This window comes from Lemur catta, chromosome 3 (assembly GCF_020740605.2).
Source record: "Lemur catta isolate mLemCat1 chromosome 3, mLemCat1.pri, whole genome shotgun sequence".
NCBI lineage: Eukaryota > Metazoa > Chordata > Mammalia > Primates > Lemuridae > Lemur > Lemur catta.
This window is the reverse complement of record NC_059130.1, coordinates 53438006-53457628: the sequence shown is the minus strand read 5'-3', so window position 1 is coordinate 53457628 and position 19623 is coordinate 53438006. Positions and strand designations below refer to the sequence as shown.

The 19623-nt window shown below is 38.2% G+C and overlaps 1 protein-coding gene across 3 annotated transcripts in view; it reads right to left on the bottom strand.

Moving 5' to 3' along the window:
* Positions 1 to 8709: 8709 nt before the first annotated feature.
* Positions 8710 to 19623, bottom strand: part of EVI5 (ecotropic viral integration site 5) — a 177460-nt gene continuing 166546 nt past the window's right edge. For all 3 annotated transcript variants that reach the window (XM_045547527.1, XM_045547528.1, XM_045547531.1), the window contains one exon: positions 8710 to 11030. In XM_045547527.1, coding sequence (XP_045403483.1) covers positions 10719 to 11030 — 312 coding nt within the window. In that variant the 3' untranslated portion in view covers positions 8710 to 10718. The remainder of the gene's footprint in view (positions 11031 to 19623) is intronic.

Below are 19623 nucleotides of genomic sequence, written 5' to 3'. Positions count from 1 at the left end.
CACGCAATTGTGCCTTGAATTTAGAAATACAGCAAGCACCAAGGAGGGCACTGGGTCTAGTCTTCGGGTGGGAAGGGCAGAGGTGACACCAGAGACCAGGACAGCCTCTGCTGGAGGGGAAGAGCCCCTTGGTGGGTGGAGGAGATGAGGCTCGAGGCACAGAGAGCTGACTGGCTGCTCTGCTCTGGTCTGCTGGGGGGGGGGGCTGTTTGCGATGGCTGCCTGTCCCACCCCCTGAAGCAGAGGCAGGGAACAGTTAGGAGCTCCCAGGTGCATCTCAACTGCCACAGCATCTCTTAGCCTTGGAGTCTCTCATGCGTACAATATGCATTTCCTTTAAAAAGAAATCAGAGAAACAGTATCTTTAAAGTCAATTACTTTCCTTCCACTTGACCCTGCCCTCTCCTGTAACTGAGGACGGCCCCAGAGAAGACCTTATGCAGTCTCTGAAAAAGTGGACAGCCCTGGGCAACAAGGCAGTGAGGATACAGCATTTTGATCTTAACCGTGAACACAGTAGCAGTACCCTCTGAGAATCAGTTCAGGAGGATTTAAAAAGTTTCTCTGGGCCCAAATACCTCCTACCCACACCAGTTGGTTTAAGATGCTTCATTTCTGGACGTTCTTGGTAACAGAGTGCAGGAGACATGTAGCCATAGACACGATCAGGTGGCATTAGCACCTATATGAGTAGGTCATAGGAAAGAAGAGAATGGTATGTAAAAGTTGTGGCAGGGTCATGGGCACCAGCCTGGTACACAGGATGGGGGCCTTTGGATGGGCAGGGAGAGAGGGACAAAAAGAGGCCCCTCCCACAAGCTGGATATAATCTCTGGATTCTCACAGCATTGTGCCTGTGCCCCTGTGTCTCTCATCCCAGGTGTGAGGGCAGGAGTTGGGCTGGTTCATCTTTGCTCCCTCAACAGTGCCTTGTCAGTGCCTTGTGCAGAGCAGTGTTCAGTAATTGGAGGACTCTGGAGCTAGGCTGTTCCTAGAATCCTGGGTTTTCCACTGACATTTGAATGTTGTTTATCCCATTTTAGTAGTAAGAAACTGAGATAAAGCGATTTACTCACTTATTCATTCATGTATATTTATTGAGAGCGAAAGCATTGTTGTGAATACTGGGGATACAGACAAAAGTCTCTGCATTCGTAAAGCTTGCATTCTAGTGGGAACACAAATGATAAACAAAGGAAGTTGTAAGATGTCAGATAGTAGTCAGTATTATGGAAAAAAGTAAAGCTGGGCAGAGGCTTTTTCAAAAGAAGGATCGGAAAAGACCTGTGCGGGTGATAGTTGAGCAGAGACCTGAAGGCGGTAGGGAGCTACTCTTGTGGTATCTGGCAGGAGACCAACCCAGGAAGGGCAAGCTCCTGCGGCCAGTCTGGTGTGCACATGGAATGGCAAGGAAGTCATAAGGTTCTTCTGTGATTTGTCCAGGATTAATCAACACAAAACCTGAGTCCCAGTCTAGTGCTAGAATTTTATGTTTCAATATTTTTTTATTTCATGGGCACTTTAAATTTTAAAACGCTGCAGGTTTTTACCTTCTAAATATCTTTATTAGAACATCTTTAACTTATAAGTTGACTCTAAGTTCTTAACATGCTTTTTTTTTTTTTTTTACCATTTAAACCATTTTTAAGTGTACAAATCAGTGGCAGTAAGTACAATAAGTATCGGGCAGCCATTACCACTATCCGTCTCCGTAGCTTTTTCATCATTCCAAACAGAATCTCTGTATCCATTAAACAGTAACTCCCTCTCCCCACCTCCATCCCCTGGTAACATCTACTGTAGTTGTCTCTATGAGTTTGCCTATTCTGGGTCTCTCATATAAGTGGAACTATGTATTATGTGTCTGGCTTTTATTACCCATTCATTTTTGATGGTCATATGGGTAAATGTTGTTTACACCTTTTGGCTATTGCAAATAATGCTGCTATGAACATTGGTGTACAAGTATCTGAGTCCCTGCTTTGACTGTATATCTAGAAGTGGAATGCTGGATCGATGGTAATTCCACATTTCACTTTTTTGTGGAACCACCAGCCATTTTACATTCTCAGCAGCAATTCACAAGGGCTCCAGTTTTTCCACATCCTTGCCACCCTTGTTATTTTCCTTTTTTAACAGTTATCCTAACAGGTGTGAAGTGGTACCTCATTGTGGTCCAGGTTTTACTCTTTTCACTGGCTACTAGAAATATGGTCAAATTTGTGATGTGTCTCCAATAGGTGTATACATTTTTGTTTGACCCAAGTGGCTCTTTGGTTTTTCACCCACAAAAGAAAAAAAAAAGAATGTATAATCTGTAATCTGTAGTTGCTGGGTGGAATATTCTATAAATGTCTTTTAAGTCCATTTGGTCTAAAGTCCAATGTAAGTTCAATGTTTCTTTTTGATTTTCTGTCTGGATGATTTGTCTAGTGCTATGAGTGGGTTGAAGTCCCTCACTACTATTGTGCTGCTGTCTCTTTCCTTAGGCCTAGTAATATTTGTTTTGTGAATCTGGGTGCTCTGATGTTGGGTGCATATATATTCAGGATCATTATATCCTCTTGCTGAATCGATCCTTTTAGCCTTATGCAATGACTTTTTTCTTTTTACTGTTTTTAAGTCAGTTTTATATAAGTATAGCTACTCCTGCTCACTTTTGATTTCTGTTTGCATGGAATATCTTTTCCACCCCTTTACTTTCAATCTAAATGTGTCTTTATGGGTAAGGTGAGTTTCTTGGTTCATTTTGTTTTTTCTTTAGAGATGGGGTCTCATCCTGTTTTCTGGGACTGGAGTGCTGTGGCATGATTATAGCTCACCGTACCCTCAGTCTCCTGGTCTCAAGTGATCCTCTTGCCTCAGTCTCCCAAGTAGGTAGCACTACAGGCATGCACCACCACACCCGGACAATTTTTAAATTTTCTGTAGAGATGGAGTCTCGTTATATTGCCTAGACTGGTCACAAAGTGGATCATGCTTTTTCATCCATTCTGCCAATCTATATCTTTTAAGTGGAGCATTTAATCCATTTACATTCATGTAAAGTTTTGTTCTTATCATATTGTTAGTTGATTTCTAGTTGTTTTATAAATTCTTTCTTAATCTCTTTTTGTCTTCATGGTTTGCTGAACTTCTATCATGTGTCACTTAAGTCTTTTCTCTCTCTCCTTTGCATGATTGTTTTATAAAACCAGCGAGTTTTATATTTGCATGTGGTTTTGTGATGGTGAATATTGACCTTTTGTTTCCATGTTTAAGATTCCTTTGCACATTTCCTGTATGGCTGATTTAGTGGTGACAAATTCTCTTGGCATTTGCTTGTGTGGGAGACTTAATTTCTCCTTCACTTATGAAGCTTTATTCTGGCAGGATATAAGATTCTTGGTTAACAGGTTTTTTTGTTTTTTTGTTTTTCTTTTTCTTTCAGCACTTTGAAAATGCCATTCCATTCTCTTCTGGCCTATAACATGTCTGCTGAGAGGTCTGCTGTTAGTCTGATGAAGTTTCCTTTATAGGTGACAAGACACTTTTCTCTCGCTAATTTTAAAATTCTTTGACTTCAACTTTAGTCATTCTGATTATAATATGCCATGGTGAAGTCCTTTTTGCTGTGTATTTGCCTGAAGATCACTGGGCCTCCTGTATCTGCATATCTAACTCTCTTGCTGGTCCTGGGAAGTTTTCATCAATTATTTCCTTAAATAGGTTTCTAAACTTTTTAATTTTTCTTCCCCCTCAGGAATACTGAGTTTAGTTGCTTTATGTAGTCCCAGACATCTCCAAGGCTTTGCTCGTTCTTTTTTATCCTTTTTTCCTTATTTTTCTCTGTATTATTTCAAAAGACCTATCTTCAAAATCTGATATTCTTTCTTCTGCTTGGTCTAGTCTGTTTTTGAAGCTATTAAATGGGTTTCCTTCAATAAATTTTTTATCTCCAGATTTTTTTTTTTTTTTTTTTTTTTTTTGAGACAGGGTCTCATTCTGTTGCCTGGGCTAATGTGCAGTGGTGTCGTCATAGCTCACTGCAACCTCAAACTCCTGGGTTTAAGCGATCCTCCTGCCTCAGCCTTCCAAGTAGCTGGGACTACAGGCTCATGCCCCCACACCTGGCTAACTTTTAAATTTTTTGTAAAGATAGGGTCTCGTTATGTTGCCCAGACTGATCTCAAACTTTTTTTTTTTTTAAGATAGCTCCTTGGTAAATTTCTTATTCATATCCTGAATTGATTTTCTGATTTCTTTGTATTGGCTTTCAGATTCCTCTTCCATCTTGTTGAGCTTCTGTAGAATCAATATTTGGAATTCTTTATCTGGTGTTATGAGAAATTCTTTCTGATTGGGATTTGTTGCTGGAAAATTGTTGTGTCCCGTTGTGGTGTCATATTTCCTTGCTTTTTCACGTTTCCTGTGTCCTTCTGTTGGTATCTGTGCATCTGATGTACTAGTCTTTTGTTCCGATTTTTTGAAATTGCTTTTGAAAGGGAGAATTTTTTTTTCCTGAAGAGGTATATATATTATTGGTTAAGTACACCACTTTTGACTTTGATTTTGGGTGCCTGCAGTAATGTGGTCTTTGTATTATTTCTTAGGCAGTACACAGCATCAGTGGTATCTGTGATTCCCTGGTGGCTTAGGGGAAGTTACTAGTTGAGGATGGGGACTTGAATGCCAGCCAAGCCAGTCTTTGGGCCTCAATGGTGGGAGCAGTAGGCTGAGTATGCCTGACTTTAGGCCTCAGAGCAGCTTATGCTAGCTGTGGGGTTAGTGTGTCCTGAGGGGCCAATTCTTGGCCTTCAGATGGCTTTCTCAGATGTTATTAGTTGGAGCATAAGTCCAGGTGTGTGGACAGGTTCTTAGGCCCCTGAGCAGCTGGTGTGATCTGGGAGGTGGCAGTAGTGGTGGCAGAACCACCCACTAGGATCCAAGTGGTCCACGTTGGTTTTACTGGTAACTGCAATGGATTGGGAAGCATAGTCCCCCATTCCACAGCTGCCTGTGACAGGGTGGTGGGTATTGTCCTGAGAGTGCTTAGGAGAGCTTGGTCTCTCCTGTCCATTCCTGGCTAGGTGGTGGCTGCAGCTACATTACCTTAAGCTTGGCTCAAGGGCATAGCATGGCCCACTGTTAATCTCTCAAAATGGTGCCGGCTATGGGCTTGCATTCAGGAGGGCAGGGCCCCTTTTAAGCAAAAGGCATGGGCAAGAAGCTATGGGGAGTGTGGACTGCTTGTGTCTGTCTCACAGGAACCCATAGTAGGGCGGATAGGAGTTGTCCTTAGAGTATGTAGGAGAGCTTGGGCCTCCCTGTCCCTCCCCAGTGGGTGGGGCTACAGCTGTGTCAGTCCAAACTCAGCCCAAAGGCGGGGCATTACCTGGCTTTAAACTCTCCAAATGGCGCCTTGGGCCTGTGACTGGAGAGGGTGGGGCCCTTCTCAGGCAGGCTGCACTGGCAGGCAACTGTGGGGAGTGCAGTTCCCTTGACACTTGGTCCCACAGTAGCTCGTTGCAGGATGGTGGGCACTGTCCCAGATGCATTCCCAACCAGGAGAGGGCTGCAGCCAAGATAGCCAAATTTCAACTTGAGGGCAGGGCACAGCCCAGTGTCAAACTCTCAAAATGGTGCCTTGGACTTGCAGCTGGGAAGGCTGGGGGCCACACCCAGGCAAGCAGTGTGGGTGAGAAACTGTGGAAAATGGTGTCTGCTCAGTCTCAGCAGGAGCCCCCAGTAGGGCGGTGGAGACCTTCCCAGGGGTGTGTGGGAACACCTGGGCTCTTCTACCTTTCCTTGGAGCTGTGCAGTGGCTGCAGGTGTGCCTGCAGTTCTCCAGCATCTAGCTTCTCAGAAGCTGCTCTAGCTTCGGATGCCTGTGAGATTTCGCATGGACTCCCTTTCTGTGGTGACATCTTGGGCAATCTCCAAGAAGCTCCCTATGGTAGGCCCGAGAGTTGCATGGGTGGGGAGGTTCTCTTGTAGCATAGATTGTAAAAGTTCATCTTGGAGAGTGGACCCTTGAGGGTTTCTCTCTGTTTCCCCATGTCCAGGCACTTCTCCCACTGTTAGGCAGTTCCTGGTTAGGCAAGTTGCCCTGAACCCTCTTCCTTACCCACTTTTGGTGCTTCCCGTCACATCCCTGGTGAATCCTAGCATTCTCTCCTAGACGATCTGTTTGAAACGTGAGATCTGCTTACTATTCTGGTTTCTCTCCGTGGAGGAGGCACATACTACTTGTGTCTAGTTGGCCATCTTGATCCTATTCAGAAGGCATAAATTTCCTTTTACAATAGCCTCTATGTGCATACTCAAAACATATATAATTGAATGCACATACTGAATTAGTTGCTAATTAATTTAATAATGTAATGTACAATGTGAGATACAAGTATTTTCAAAAAATTACCATGCTCCTGAAGGAAACAAATCTAGACAAATCCGGTCTTTCATTAAACTGAAAAATATTTACTGAATGCTAAATATGTGCCAGACTCTGTTTGGCACCAAAAATATGTGGGGTGAGCAGGTGGATGAGCAGGTACCCATAGAGCACACACCTCACTAATGAAAATCTTGTATTAGGCCAAGCGTTCCTGAACAGTGTTTTGAGGCCCCTCCCTTTTAAAGTTAAATAGTTTAAAGAAACAAATTCTTATAAAATGGAAAACTTTAATTGTTTAAAGCAAAGGCACAAGTAAACATTTCAGGTTATCATATAATGTTACAATAAAAAATTCCAACAGGAAAATGAAATACACCATAACTTTGCATCTCTGTAGTATATCAAGTGTATTATTCTATCATCTCTTCTTTGGAGTGAAAAGAAGGGATAGGTAGATCAATGGATATGATGTTAAACTTGGATTATAAATAACATCTACTATACTTTTAACCAGAAATTTTAATTTCAGTGGAATTAATTTTAAAAACTTATTATTTTATTATTGATAGAGCAATAACTTTTAAGCTAAAACTCATTGTTTTAATAAGTAAATCACTGATTTCATGAAATGTTAGTTTTCAGTGTACTACACATTGATCAAGCTGGTCACAAAAGAGCTTTACCAAAACATAATTCATATACTTATTTTACTTTAAATCTGAATATTATAGTGCATTATGTAAAAGCTAAGTGAGAATGAGGAACTATATGATTTCTTATGATGTCAGAAATAATGTATTTAAAAAGGTCTAGTCCTTATTTTCAAGCAAAGGCACTATCTGGAGAATAACACGCTGTGTCATTCAGAGCTGAAAAAAAGGTTTTTTTCCTTCCAATATAACTGGCCAGTTAGTTGGAATGTGATGTCTCAATTAGCAAACATTGACTGCCTACTATCTAGCAAAAAAAAAAAAAGGCAGATATTATGTAAAGTTACATCTTTGACTTCTTTTTCCAGGAAGAAAAAATTTATCACTCTTTTTTATTGTTGTTTGTTTTTAGAGACAAGGTCTCACTATGTTGCCCAGGCTGCAGTGCAATGGCTACTCACAGGCACAATCATAGCACACTATGGCCTGAAACTCCTGCAGTCAAGTGACCCTCCTGCCTTAGGAGCCAATTTTTAAAAAGGCTATTGAAGCATTTTTTTTTTTTAAATCTAAAAGGTCTCTGTTTCATTACCTCTATGTAATTTCCATTTTATTCAGATCATTATAGCCTCTACTCTCTGCATTTGAACTCAGCCTGGCTTTGACACCAGGAAGGTAACTGTCCCAAGACAGCCAGTTTTCCTATTGTGAGTCATTTCATTCCCTTTTCTACCCTAAATATTCCTCAACTCTAAGTGTTTAACTGAATAACAAAAATAACAAAATATCAAAAATATCAGGGATTAAATAAAATCTATCAAGAAAACATTGCTCAATGCCTCAAAGTCTTGTGTATTTGAATCAAAGATCTTGAATGAGAAGGGTGATGTTTCTAGTTTCTCATTGTCCAAATTACATGAGTATCAACAGATTAAGATTCATTTACCATGATTTTTTTTTTTTATTCCACTGGGCAAGAAATCTAGGCCACAATTTTTTTATCACCTCATTCCTAACCAGAAATGGTACGTAGAAATTCCTTAAGAATATCTTTCAAAGTTTAGAATTCAAACATGATTCTAGAAAAATGTTATTTTAAAGTCAAATTATAATGTTTACTCAATGAAGCATGCCCTAAAGGTCAATGATACATGCTTTAAAGAACAGAGCTAAGATTCTGGAATTCTTTCCTTTCTTTCTCCTTCTCCAAAGATACACATACCTTTCACAATTTTCTATGGAATGAAAGACTTCATTTGATAGCTGGCACACTTTCCATTTTGAATAGTTCTGAGTATAATATCCATGAAATTTTACATTTCCAAATCATTAGCTCAACAGCAAAAGCATATGGTTTGATCTTCTATTGAGCCAAACTGAAGAAGTAAACCTGAATTTTAGTGTATCTGAATCAAGAGTTAGCAAACTTTTTCTGTAAAGGGCCAGATAGTAAATATTTTAAGCCTTATGGGCCATATAGTCTGTGACAGCTACTCAACTCTGCCATGGTAGCACAAAAGCAGCCATAGACAATATATATTAATAAATGGGTAAGCATGGGCATGCTCCAATAAAACTTTATTTACAGATTCTGAAATTTGAATTTCATATAATTTTCATATTCTTTTTAATTTTTTTAAAAAATTTTATTTTTAACAAAATATTCTTTTTAATTTTTTTCCTCACTAATTAAAAAAGTAAAAACAGGCAGCTGACTAGAATTATCTCATGGGCTGCAGTTTCATGACCCCTGTTTTAAATCATTCTGATTTCTTGATATGGGGGTCAAAGCAATAATGTGGCCACGAATCATCCCACTTCACTTGGGCACTGACAGCCTTTGGCCTGACAGCAAAGAACCCCAAAAGAGAATCCCAAAAGCACCAGACAATTCTAGGAGTAGAGTCTACATTCATAAACTGTGCAGAGCTTATCAGTGTTGATATTCATATATCTATAGCTATCTGTAATTATATTCAGGAAACACATTTAAATCAAATTCATTTAAATAACATTGTCAAAAAAGCAGGAAATTAAGAGATTAATTCACTAGCTAAACCTTTTCAAAAGCTTTGGTGTTAGAGAGATCTGGATTAAAATCTTGGCCCTGCTACTTACTAGCTTGTGACCACAAGGATATTACTTAACGACTAGAATTTGGCCTGGTGCTATGGATAGACATAGAAGGCATGTTTTTGATCTCATTTCTCAGGCAAATAGCTACAAAGGCCTTGCTGGAGGCATAACTCCTGGTTTTAGAAAGAAAACTACCTTTGTCTCTTCTACTCCATTTTAGCATATACATTTTTTTTCCTGTATGTAACATACTGTGCAAAATTGTGCCTCCACACACACAGAATTCTGCTTTCCTCTTATCCTCCAAGGCCATTTTTTTCATAGGCTGCTAACAAAAATGAGAGTGGAAAGTACCCAGTCAACACGTTTCTGTCACCCTTCCATAGTGTAAGTATAATTTGGGTGTTTCCTCTAATTTATGACAGGCAATGACAGGTATTCTATTTTCTAGGAAAAAAAAAGTCTAAATGATAAAAAAGGAAAAACTGGTAGGAAAGGATTCTTATGGCTTTATCTGTAGATTTAAAACTAGAGAATCTGAAGATAATGTTCATAGATTATTTGTAGATATAACTGCTGTGCATCTTGGACCTTAGCCCATTACTTAAATTATATTAAGTAGAATATTAGCACTAAGTAATATGTGCTATAACCTCTTTAACCATGAAAAACTCATTAGTTATATACATATGAAGTAAAAGATTTCACCAATAGTGTTTTTGAACAGGCATCAATTAAGTTACGAATCTGTTAGTGTTGAACGCTAAGCAAAATGCTAATGCTCTTAAAATATTAGTGTTTGGTTTTATTTTTACTTTTCAATTTACTTTTAACTTATTATTTACAGAAGTCCTGTTAGAATGCTGAAAGCGGTCATTTTGCAACATGTATGGTCCTCATATAAAATGATGTTCAGTGGTGGGTGGTGAGAGTTACAAATATGCACAAATGAACAATGTATGTGTAGTTAACCTACTACTCTGACCAGTGACTGACACATGAAAGCATGATATGCACACACAAATTAAAAATTAAAATAAAACTTAAAACTCTAAAAATCAGATAACCATTAATTTTTGTTTATGAAATTACACAGAAAAATGGTTTTGTGTCTGGGAACTTTCAGTGGCCCACTAATAAAACAGTAATTTTCCATGGAAAAAAAAAATCCCCCAAACACAGAACACAAGGTAAATAAGATGTATGTCTTGGTCAAATGTCTGTGGACAGCCACCTTGAACACAAATTGATAAAAATAAATATACAATTTGTTCACGGAGCATAAATATTACATAAGAGCAGTTTTGTCTAAAGAAAATAATTTTCCATAGTTTTGAACTTCAGAATGGTTCCCACATTTATAGTTGCATTTTCTAAACAAGAAACATTAATATTCAATAATACTGTTAGGATCTTATTTTACTCATTAACCATATTCCAGTCTACTTTATGGCAACGGTAAGTCAGTGGTGAAGATTTGGCAAAGATTAAAAGGCAGATAAGATTATAAAATATATATATATGTACACACATATGAAACAGATATATTCCCAAAATCCCTAATCATATGATAACTGATCCCTTAAAGAAATCCACAGTCTAGGTCACAGTGATGGTCAGACAGTGGTTGAGTACGACTCCCTTCTTGGGGGCCACTCTTTTTGAACAACTCCGTCGCTCTCTCTGGTCCCCAGCACACTGTCTTCTGTGTCACTCTCACTACCATCTGCCACAGCGGGGTCCAAAGACATTGAGCCAGATTTTCTGTGCAAAGGAAAACCAATGCCACTTTCCTGTAAGGAATTATCTATAAAATCTTCATCGGAGGAATGGAATGATTCATCATCTCCTATTAAATGGTTGACAATGTGGATTCCATCAAAAGGAGGCTGGCCTGAGAAACCCCTCTGCCCTTTTAGGCATCTGAGCTGTTAAAACAAAATCCAAGTTAATATACTCAAATGGAGGAAACACACAAACACACCCCCCACCTCTGCACACCAAGAAAACAAACCTTTCATGTTTAAGGAAGAAGATACCTTGACCTTTTTCTATTTATAGATATAATCATAACTACCAATTTTTGAGTGCCTTCTATGTGTTATACAATGGGCACAAACTTATTTTAACTGAATCATCACAACAGTCCTATGTGGTAGATTTTATTATCCTCATTTTACAGATAAGGAAATGAAGAATCAGGTAGAGTAACTTGCTAAGGACATATAATTAATAGCACAGATTAGATTGAAACTGAATCTTCATTACACTAGAGACAACACAATGAATTCCATGTACCCATCACCTAGTTTTGACAACTAACACATACCATGGACGATCTTGTTACATTATACCCCTCTTGTCCCTGAATAATTTTGAGGTAAGCCCCAGACATCCTATCAATTCACCTATAAATATTTCACCTGTATTTCTAGAAGATATGAACTTAAACAACCATACTCCTAACTATCACACATACTATCTTGAGAGAGCATGTCTCTACAATTCTGTAAATGCTGAAAATGATTTACAAATCATTAAAATTTGCTAAGAATATCCATCCTGTTATTAATATAATACCCCAAAGACCACCATATGTCACTATCACTCACAGTTAGGACTTCTTCCCACTCACGATGTTTCCTTCTGTGTGGGGGAAGTGCCAGTCATGTATAACATTTCTGCCTTCTCTCCCCAACTCCTTCCAGGGAAAAGCAGGGACTTCTTTCCCAGGGAGTGAGAGGAATGGCATGCACTGCTTTTCCCTCTCCTTCCAACTTTGGGAACCAGGCTCTGCTTCTCATCCCTGGAGTTTCACAGGGCTAGAACCTCATGTGGGATGGGCTGAGGTCAAATGCTACGTGTTACTCAGTGGGCAAGCCTGACTAATTCTAGAGTTCAGTATTAAAAACCTGTTGTCCCATCTAAATCTAAACCACGTTTTCCAAAACCAGTTTTATTCAGGCTTAAAGGTGATTTCTTTTCATCATCTGCCACTTCTTTGCTTAAGTTTCCTCAAACCCCCAAATCCACCACCACAGATACCACCACTTTCGTTAACATAATTAAGATATCAGCCCTGTCCTCAAGAGTTATGCTTTAAATATAAAGGTTAATTTTCATATTCTGTCACTTATTTCATTTCTGCCATATGCCATGAATTTTCTCCTACAATAAAGTTGAAGAGTAAAAAACCAAAAACAAAACCACAGTAATTAGCTACCAAAGATCTACCCTGACTATTAAGAATCTTGTTGAAACATACTCCATGTGTCCTACCCTCATCCTTGTTTCTCAGTCACTATCTTTCAAATCTTGAGATAAAGCCATGTGAAATATTCAGGAAATATTACATATGCTTTCAAAACTAACGGTTCTGAGAATAAAGACATTACAGCCTTGCCATAATACCTCCCAGCTTTCCTGACAGACTCCCAGGAAGAAATGAAGAAACCTCAGCCCTTCCCTGCTTGTGTGTGACAATGGGGAACATGAGAGATGCTGGGACTAAGTACAATCATGTCTGGTCTAAGGAGACCTTCAACTATAAAGAAAACTCCGTGCCGTAGACCAAGAGGAGAAAATTACAGTAAGGTCTAATGTAATTTAAATAATACCTTTCTCCTTGGTAGAACAGAAGGGATCTAAACTTTGAGTTGAATATTTAGGAAAGGGTCACAAAGCACCACAAAAACCTCCTCAAGGTTGTGTTACTCACTGCATTATTACAACTGCCACGTTCTGATGCAATATCCTATCACATTGCAACACATGATTTACAGCTCCAAGTGTAAAATTAAGTCAGTTAATCTCTTCCTTTCTCTTTTTTCCCCAGACCCTTTTGAAGAAATAACATGGAACATGCATCTTCCTTCTTCCTGGCTGTTATAAAGAAGGAATATGGCAGAAGAACCACAACTTCCCAATTGTTTGGAAAGCTGTGACTTTCCTTTGCTCTAACACAATTTATTACAATTAAAATACACAGCCTCATATCAGATACAATTGTAGAAAATTAACTAGGTTGAGAGGTCATTTCCTCAACATCGAAGAAATCTCTTTATTTGAGAACTGCTAATATAGAATAGCAAAGGCAGAGGAATTTTTGGTGGGGAGGAAAAAAAGGTGAAGGAAAAAAAAGTCAACTCAAGCTATCCTCTGGACTTAAGAGTGTGCATACTGGTTCTGATGAGGGAGGAGGCCTGTATAGGCCCTGGTAGTGGGCATTTGAGCAAGGAATTCCAGGGTACTGAGTACCCAGAGTGTGATCTAGAAGGCGTAGACTTCAGGTAGGTGTGTCCTCTGGGAGTCCTCAGTCTGTGGAGAGGGGTTTGGCTGGAAGAAGGCCATAGCTGGGCCCCTAACATGTAGGGGTTAGGGGTTTTGGCTGCCTGGCTGTAAATGCTGTACTGCTTATCTTTATTACCAGACTTTCAGGAGCTAATTATATTTAAACAACAACAAAAAGCAGATAATCAACCTTCCCAACACCGTTACCCCTAAAAAAAAAAAAAAAAAAATCCTTCATGGGTATTACCAGTAGCAAACTTAGATTGGCATATTTCAAAATATGATCCACTGATCTGCATAAGGAAAACTGAGGATACCTGTTGAAAATGTAGACTCTTTCTAAAAAAAAAAAAAAAATGTAGACGCCCTCTTGAGTCCTAAGATTCAAAATCCAAGAATGAAACCCCAGAATCTACAACTTTCACACACATCTCAGGGGATTCTGACACACAATTAGCCCCCTGTATCTGTGGGCTCCACATCTGTGAGTTCAACCCATTGTGGATTACAAATGTTCAGGAAGAAAAAGGGGATGATTGCGTCTGTACTGAACAAATACAGACGTTTTCCCTTGTTGTTCTTCCCTAAACAAAATAGTGTAAGAAGTATTTACATTGTATTAGGTGTTATAAGTAATTTAGAGATGATTTAAAATATATGGGAGGATGTCTGTAGGTTATATGCAAATACTATGCCATTTTATTGTATATAAGGAACTTGAGAATCTGTGGACTTCTGGGGGTCCTGGAACCAATCGTCCACAGACACTGAGGAATGATTATACTTTAAAGTTTAAGAATCACTGTGGTAGACCCTCTGTTCAAACCAAATGGGGCTGAGCCAGAGAGGAGTTGATTTAGCCGAAATTAAACTCTTAAACATTAGGACAAAGTGCTTCTGAACTAGGAACATCTGCCTTGTGCATGTCTGGCATATAAAAGTGGATGCCATCTTTCCAGTAGTACAACCAAGCTGTTCTGGGCCAGCTCCACCATCTGGTGGTTGACACAAGGAAACTTTGTTTAAACAGTCTTTTTCTGGAACTTTCTCCTAGTATAGAGGTAGGGTCGAAAAATGTGTATGTTCAAAAAAGCTAAATAATTCTGATGCACATCCCAGGATAAGGACCAGTACTCTACACAATGGTTTTTGTCTGTTTTTTGGTTTTGTATGAGAGAGATCTCTTTGGATCTAACAGGGGATCAGGACTCTGACTCACTCTGTCTTGAAAAGTACACATACATAATTTAGCAAATACTTTTGAGGCCCATTGTCTTTCCTAATTTTTGGATAAATGCTATAGGAATCTTCATAACACTGAGCAACAACAAAAATTCTTTACTTGAGAAATGCCAGTAATAAAGAAAAGTATTATGTTTCCAGGCAAAATAGACATAGGTTTTATACTCACTGAATATGCCTGGATACAATTTTGAGATTCATCAAGGAAACAGAAGTACCAGGACTCCCTGGAATTTTAAGTAAGTGGACTCTTCTCTGGGGAATCTTGAGATTCCTCAAAGAAGGGTCTCAGCTAGATCACCCTACAATGAAGATGATGATTGACTGACAAGTCCTATCCAAAGATTCAGAACTTCTTGTCAGCTTTTTAGTTCCCCAGTCTTTTTTTTTTTTTTTTTTTTTTTGAGACAGAGTCTTGTTTTGTTGCCCGGGCTAGAGTGAGTGCCATGGCGTCAGCCTAGCTCACAGCAACCTCAAACTCCTGGGCTTAAGCGATCCTACTGCCTCAGCCTCCCAAGTAGCTGGGACTACAAGCATGAGCCACCACGCCCGGCTAATTTTTTCTATACAGATTTTTAGCTGTCTAAATCATTTCTTTCTATTTTTGGTAGAGACGAGGTCTCACTCTTGCTCAGGCTGGTCTCGAACTCCTGACCTCGAGCAATCCACCCATCTCGGCCTCCCAGAGTGCTAGGATTACAGGCGTGAGCCACCGCGCGCGGCCAGTTCCCCAGTCTTAAAAGTTTGAGCAGATAGTCAAATACTGCCTACCAGAGATTTGAGGATAGCATCTAAAAGAAGCTTGGAAAAAAGGCAACTAGGAGGAAAGGAAACTATCTGAGAAGAAATCTTAAAAATCATTTATTCCCTCTGAAGACACCGCATCTATATAAAAAGAACAGGATGCCCACCCCCACCCCCCGAAAAAGGAGTCTTAAACATAAATTTCTCAAAGCTCAAAGTCATGAGCTTTGAGATTGAGAAGGCCTATCAAGTGTCCAGGACAATGGATAAAAGCAGACCTATACCATAGTACATTACAGTGAAATTTCAGGACACTTGAAACAAAGAAAAGTTAGAGCTTCCAGCCAAAACCAAAAACATGTTTTAAAGAGTCAGAATGGCATCAGACTTTTCAACTATAAAAGACAGTGGAGCAGTACCTTCAAAATCTGAGAAAAAATAATTTCTAATCTACATAAAAACTTTATAATTACCTTTTCAGTTTTTTAAAATTCTCACTTAAACTAGAAGTACAAATGTATGGATGAACCTCAAAAACAATAAAAAAGGTATGAAGCTAAGTGAAAGAAGCCAGACGTAAAAGACCATATGTTGTATGATTCCATTTATATGAAATGGCCAGAATAGGCAACCTATAGAAACAGAAAGTAGATTAGTGGCTGCCTAGGACTAGGGGAGAGGGGAGGAGAAAGAGAGTGACTGCAAATAAATAGACAAGAGATTTCTTTTTGGGGTGAAAGAACTATTCTAAAATTGATTGTGTACATAGTTACAAAACTCTGTAAATATATAAAAACCAATGAATTTTACACTTAAAATGGAAGAACTTTATGATGTGTAAATTACACCTCAATAAAGCTGGGTTTTTTTTTTTTAAAGTAGATCCAGAATAAACAAAAGCAAAAACATTATTTTCCAGCTTTCCTGATAAGACCACCTTGGATGCTTGTGAAAAATAAAACTCACCAGGCCTGTCTTCAGTCTCCACTCCAGAGGGGAGGCCTGAGAAATGGCAAACTTAAGCCCCTGTGCACTTACTGTTCCACTGTGAATGGCATTTATATAGTCCTAATGATGTGCATGTAAACTGATGTAGATCCTAAATCCCAATCTAATAAAAATTACTACATTTTTCAATTCTACTGAGGTCGGTCTAAAAAAGTCATTACATTAGACTATTATAGTAGGATGGAGGGGTGAAACGTTTGTGTGTTCATGGTGGGGGTGAGAAGAGTGAAAAAGAGATAAATTCTTCCCCATGTAAAGATGCCAACAGATCATGCCTAAAACTGAAAAATCAAGAATTAGCAGCTAGAAAATAGTGGCCTGCAAGGAACAACAAAAGGGAAGTATGAGATTGCTTCTTTTTGTAAAAGCATTTTAATTATTCTTTGATTCTTTAAATCATGCATATAATAAATGTAAACATTTTTAAAAATTAAAAATACTCCAAAAAAATAGAAAATATGTCTTCATCCACAATTCAACAATAAAAAAGGTATGAAGTTAAAACTGGGAAGCCTTTCTTGTTTTCCCAGTCCCACTCCCTATAGGTAGACACTATTGAGAATTTGGTGTTACCAATACTAACTTTTAATTTCTTTGTGTTAAGTCAATACTGTGTGGACTTTACAGACTTCAATTTCTAGGTATATGCACAATAGAAATAAGTATAACACATCAAAAAGCATTTATAACAGGATTCATACAGTTTTATTCATAATAACACCAAATGGAAATAACCCAAATGTTTATAAACAGCAGAATGAATAAATAATGGCATATTCATACAATAAGATACTATTTTACAGTCTCCTACTTTTCTTTTTGTTTTAGAAGCAGCCTGTCCAACTACTGACCAATATCAAAGGCTGATACTAAATCATAATCAAATATTGTTACAAAATTATCAATGATTTCATGTACTTTTTTTGCGGGCACTTTTACAGAGCTTAACAGCATAAGAAACTACTACATAACTGTCAGAAATGGTCTTCCATATAATTTTAGTTTTATTATGTATTTACTACATAAACTATATATCAACTAAAGGCACTTTAGAAAATAAAGCAAATTGCACAATGTACAATCCTGAGATAATCCATTAACATTTTAATATATCTTTCAAGACAGTTTTTCTAACCTACTTTCCAAAAATGGATTGGTCTTTGTTCACAAGGGCAGAAAGAAACAAAAACCCAAAAAACAAAAATGGATTGGTCACTACACATATTGTTTTATAACCTGCTTTTTCACTTAATAACACATCATAAACATTTCTCAGTGTCATAATCTTTTAATGGTTGCATGATGTCTCATTTAGAAATGTTATCATCATCTGTTTAACCAATCCTCTTGTTTGGAAAGTTTCCATCTCCTCACTGTTATAAACAGCACTGCCATGAACACTCTTGAACTCACAGCTCTGGTTATTTAAGACATACAGGCAAAAGTATAAAATATAGTGCAAGGGTTTTTAACATTCTTAAGAACTTCAATTTCTATGTTTAAACTGCCTTCCAGAAAGGTGGTAAGAATTTACACTCTCTACAACATTGCCTGAAAAAGTTTTGGTTTCCCTACAATATTATACCATTTTTTTCCATTTTTCTTAATCATTAAACTTTAATTATGGAATATTTAAAAAATACAAAGAATAATTCAGTGAACCCCCATGTTGCCATCACTCAACTGTAACAATCAACAAATTATGGCCACTTTGCTTCAACTTAACACAATGCCACCCTACCCCCAACCCTGGACTATTTGGAAGCAAATAAAAAAGGATTTTAAAATAAATTTTACGTGTTCAACTGGAAGATTTTTTTTAGAAAAATATATTCATAATTTAATTCAGTCCTTTAGATTATTTTATCCTTAAACATGGGGATATAAAATAAGTAAAAACAAGGTTATTATGTTATAACCTTTGTTTCTTTCTAATGAATGCCTTCTAGTTTCTATAACATTTAAAAATAACTTACTTTAAGTACCAATTAGATATGCTACCTTCCAAATAACATCAGCTAAAGTCATAGCAGAGATATGATCTCACTAGCTATTCAACTCAGCAAGTCACTCTGGAGTCTTTACTTCTGTGAGAATGTCAATGATGTGGAGTAGTACCCTTCTGACTTCCTAATTCTCTAGATCAGCAATTCATAAATTTTGGTACGTATAAGAACCACTTGGGTTTATTATTTTTAAAAAATATAGATTCCTGAGCCCTACTCTCAAACATCTAGATTCAGTAGGAGGGCTCAGGAATCTGTATTTTAAACAAGTACCCCAAGTGATTCTGAAGATGGTGGTCCATAGACCATACTTTGAGAAGCACTTCTCTAAATGAATTGCATTTACATTGATTATATAACCTCAGCACTTTGGGCAGGAGGATCACTTGAGGCTAGGAATTTGAAACCAGCTTGGGCAACATAGCAAGACCCCATCTGTACAAAAAAATATAATAAATTAGCCAGGCATGGTGGCACACAACTGTAGTCCTAGCTACTTTAGAGGCTGAGGCAGGAGAATCACTTAACCAAGCATTTGAGGTTATAGAGACCTACGATCATGCCACTGCACTCTAGCCCAGGCAACAGAGACCCCATCTCAAAAAATAACATAATATAACATAAATTACTCTGGTCTAAATGTGGACATACAACCAACCAGGGGAAAAAAGCAAATCAAGATGGAAAGAAATAAGAAGTTAGGAAATATTTCCTTTAAGATATGACCTATTCTTTGGGGTTTACAGATACCATCACCATCTAGTTTCAAGTCTGGGCCCAATGGGGTGTTGTGTGGGATTCATCACTGAAGAGCACTACCCAATTTTGGATATCTCCATGTCTCAGCCTACACCTGAGCAAGAGAACCTGTGTGTGGAACAGCATCAGAGCCTTCCCTTCTCTTCCTCCTACCACATGTCAACCTTCAAGTTTTATTCCAAGGATCAACTTCATACCCAGGTGATGGACCATATATCCTTTAAGAAATAACATGTCCATCCTTACGAATATAGCCCTAGCTTACAGGCATTGATAGAATAACTACTTAATACAGCAGCCATATCCAGACACACACAGATAGATATGTATACGCCTGTGTGCATGTGCACATGTGTGAGGTTTCAGAAGTTATTTTGTTACAATAAGATATGAGTCGATTCAGAACTGGTGCCAATGACAGTGCTATTTTGATAAGATGCCTCTAATATACCTTGATGTTTCTTGACTAGGT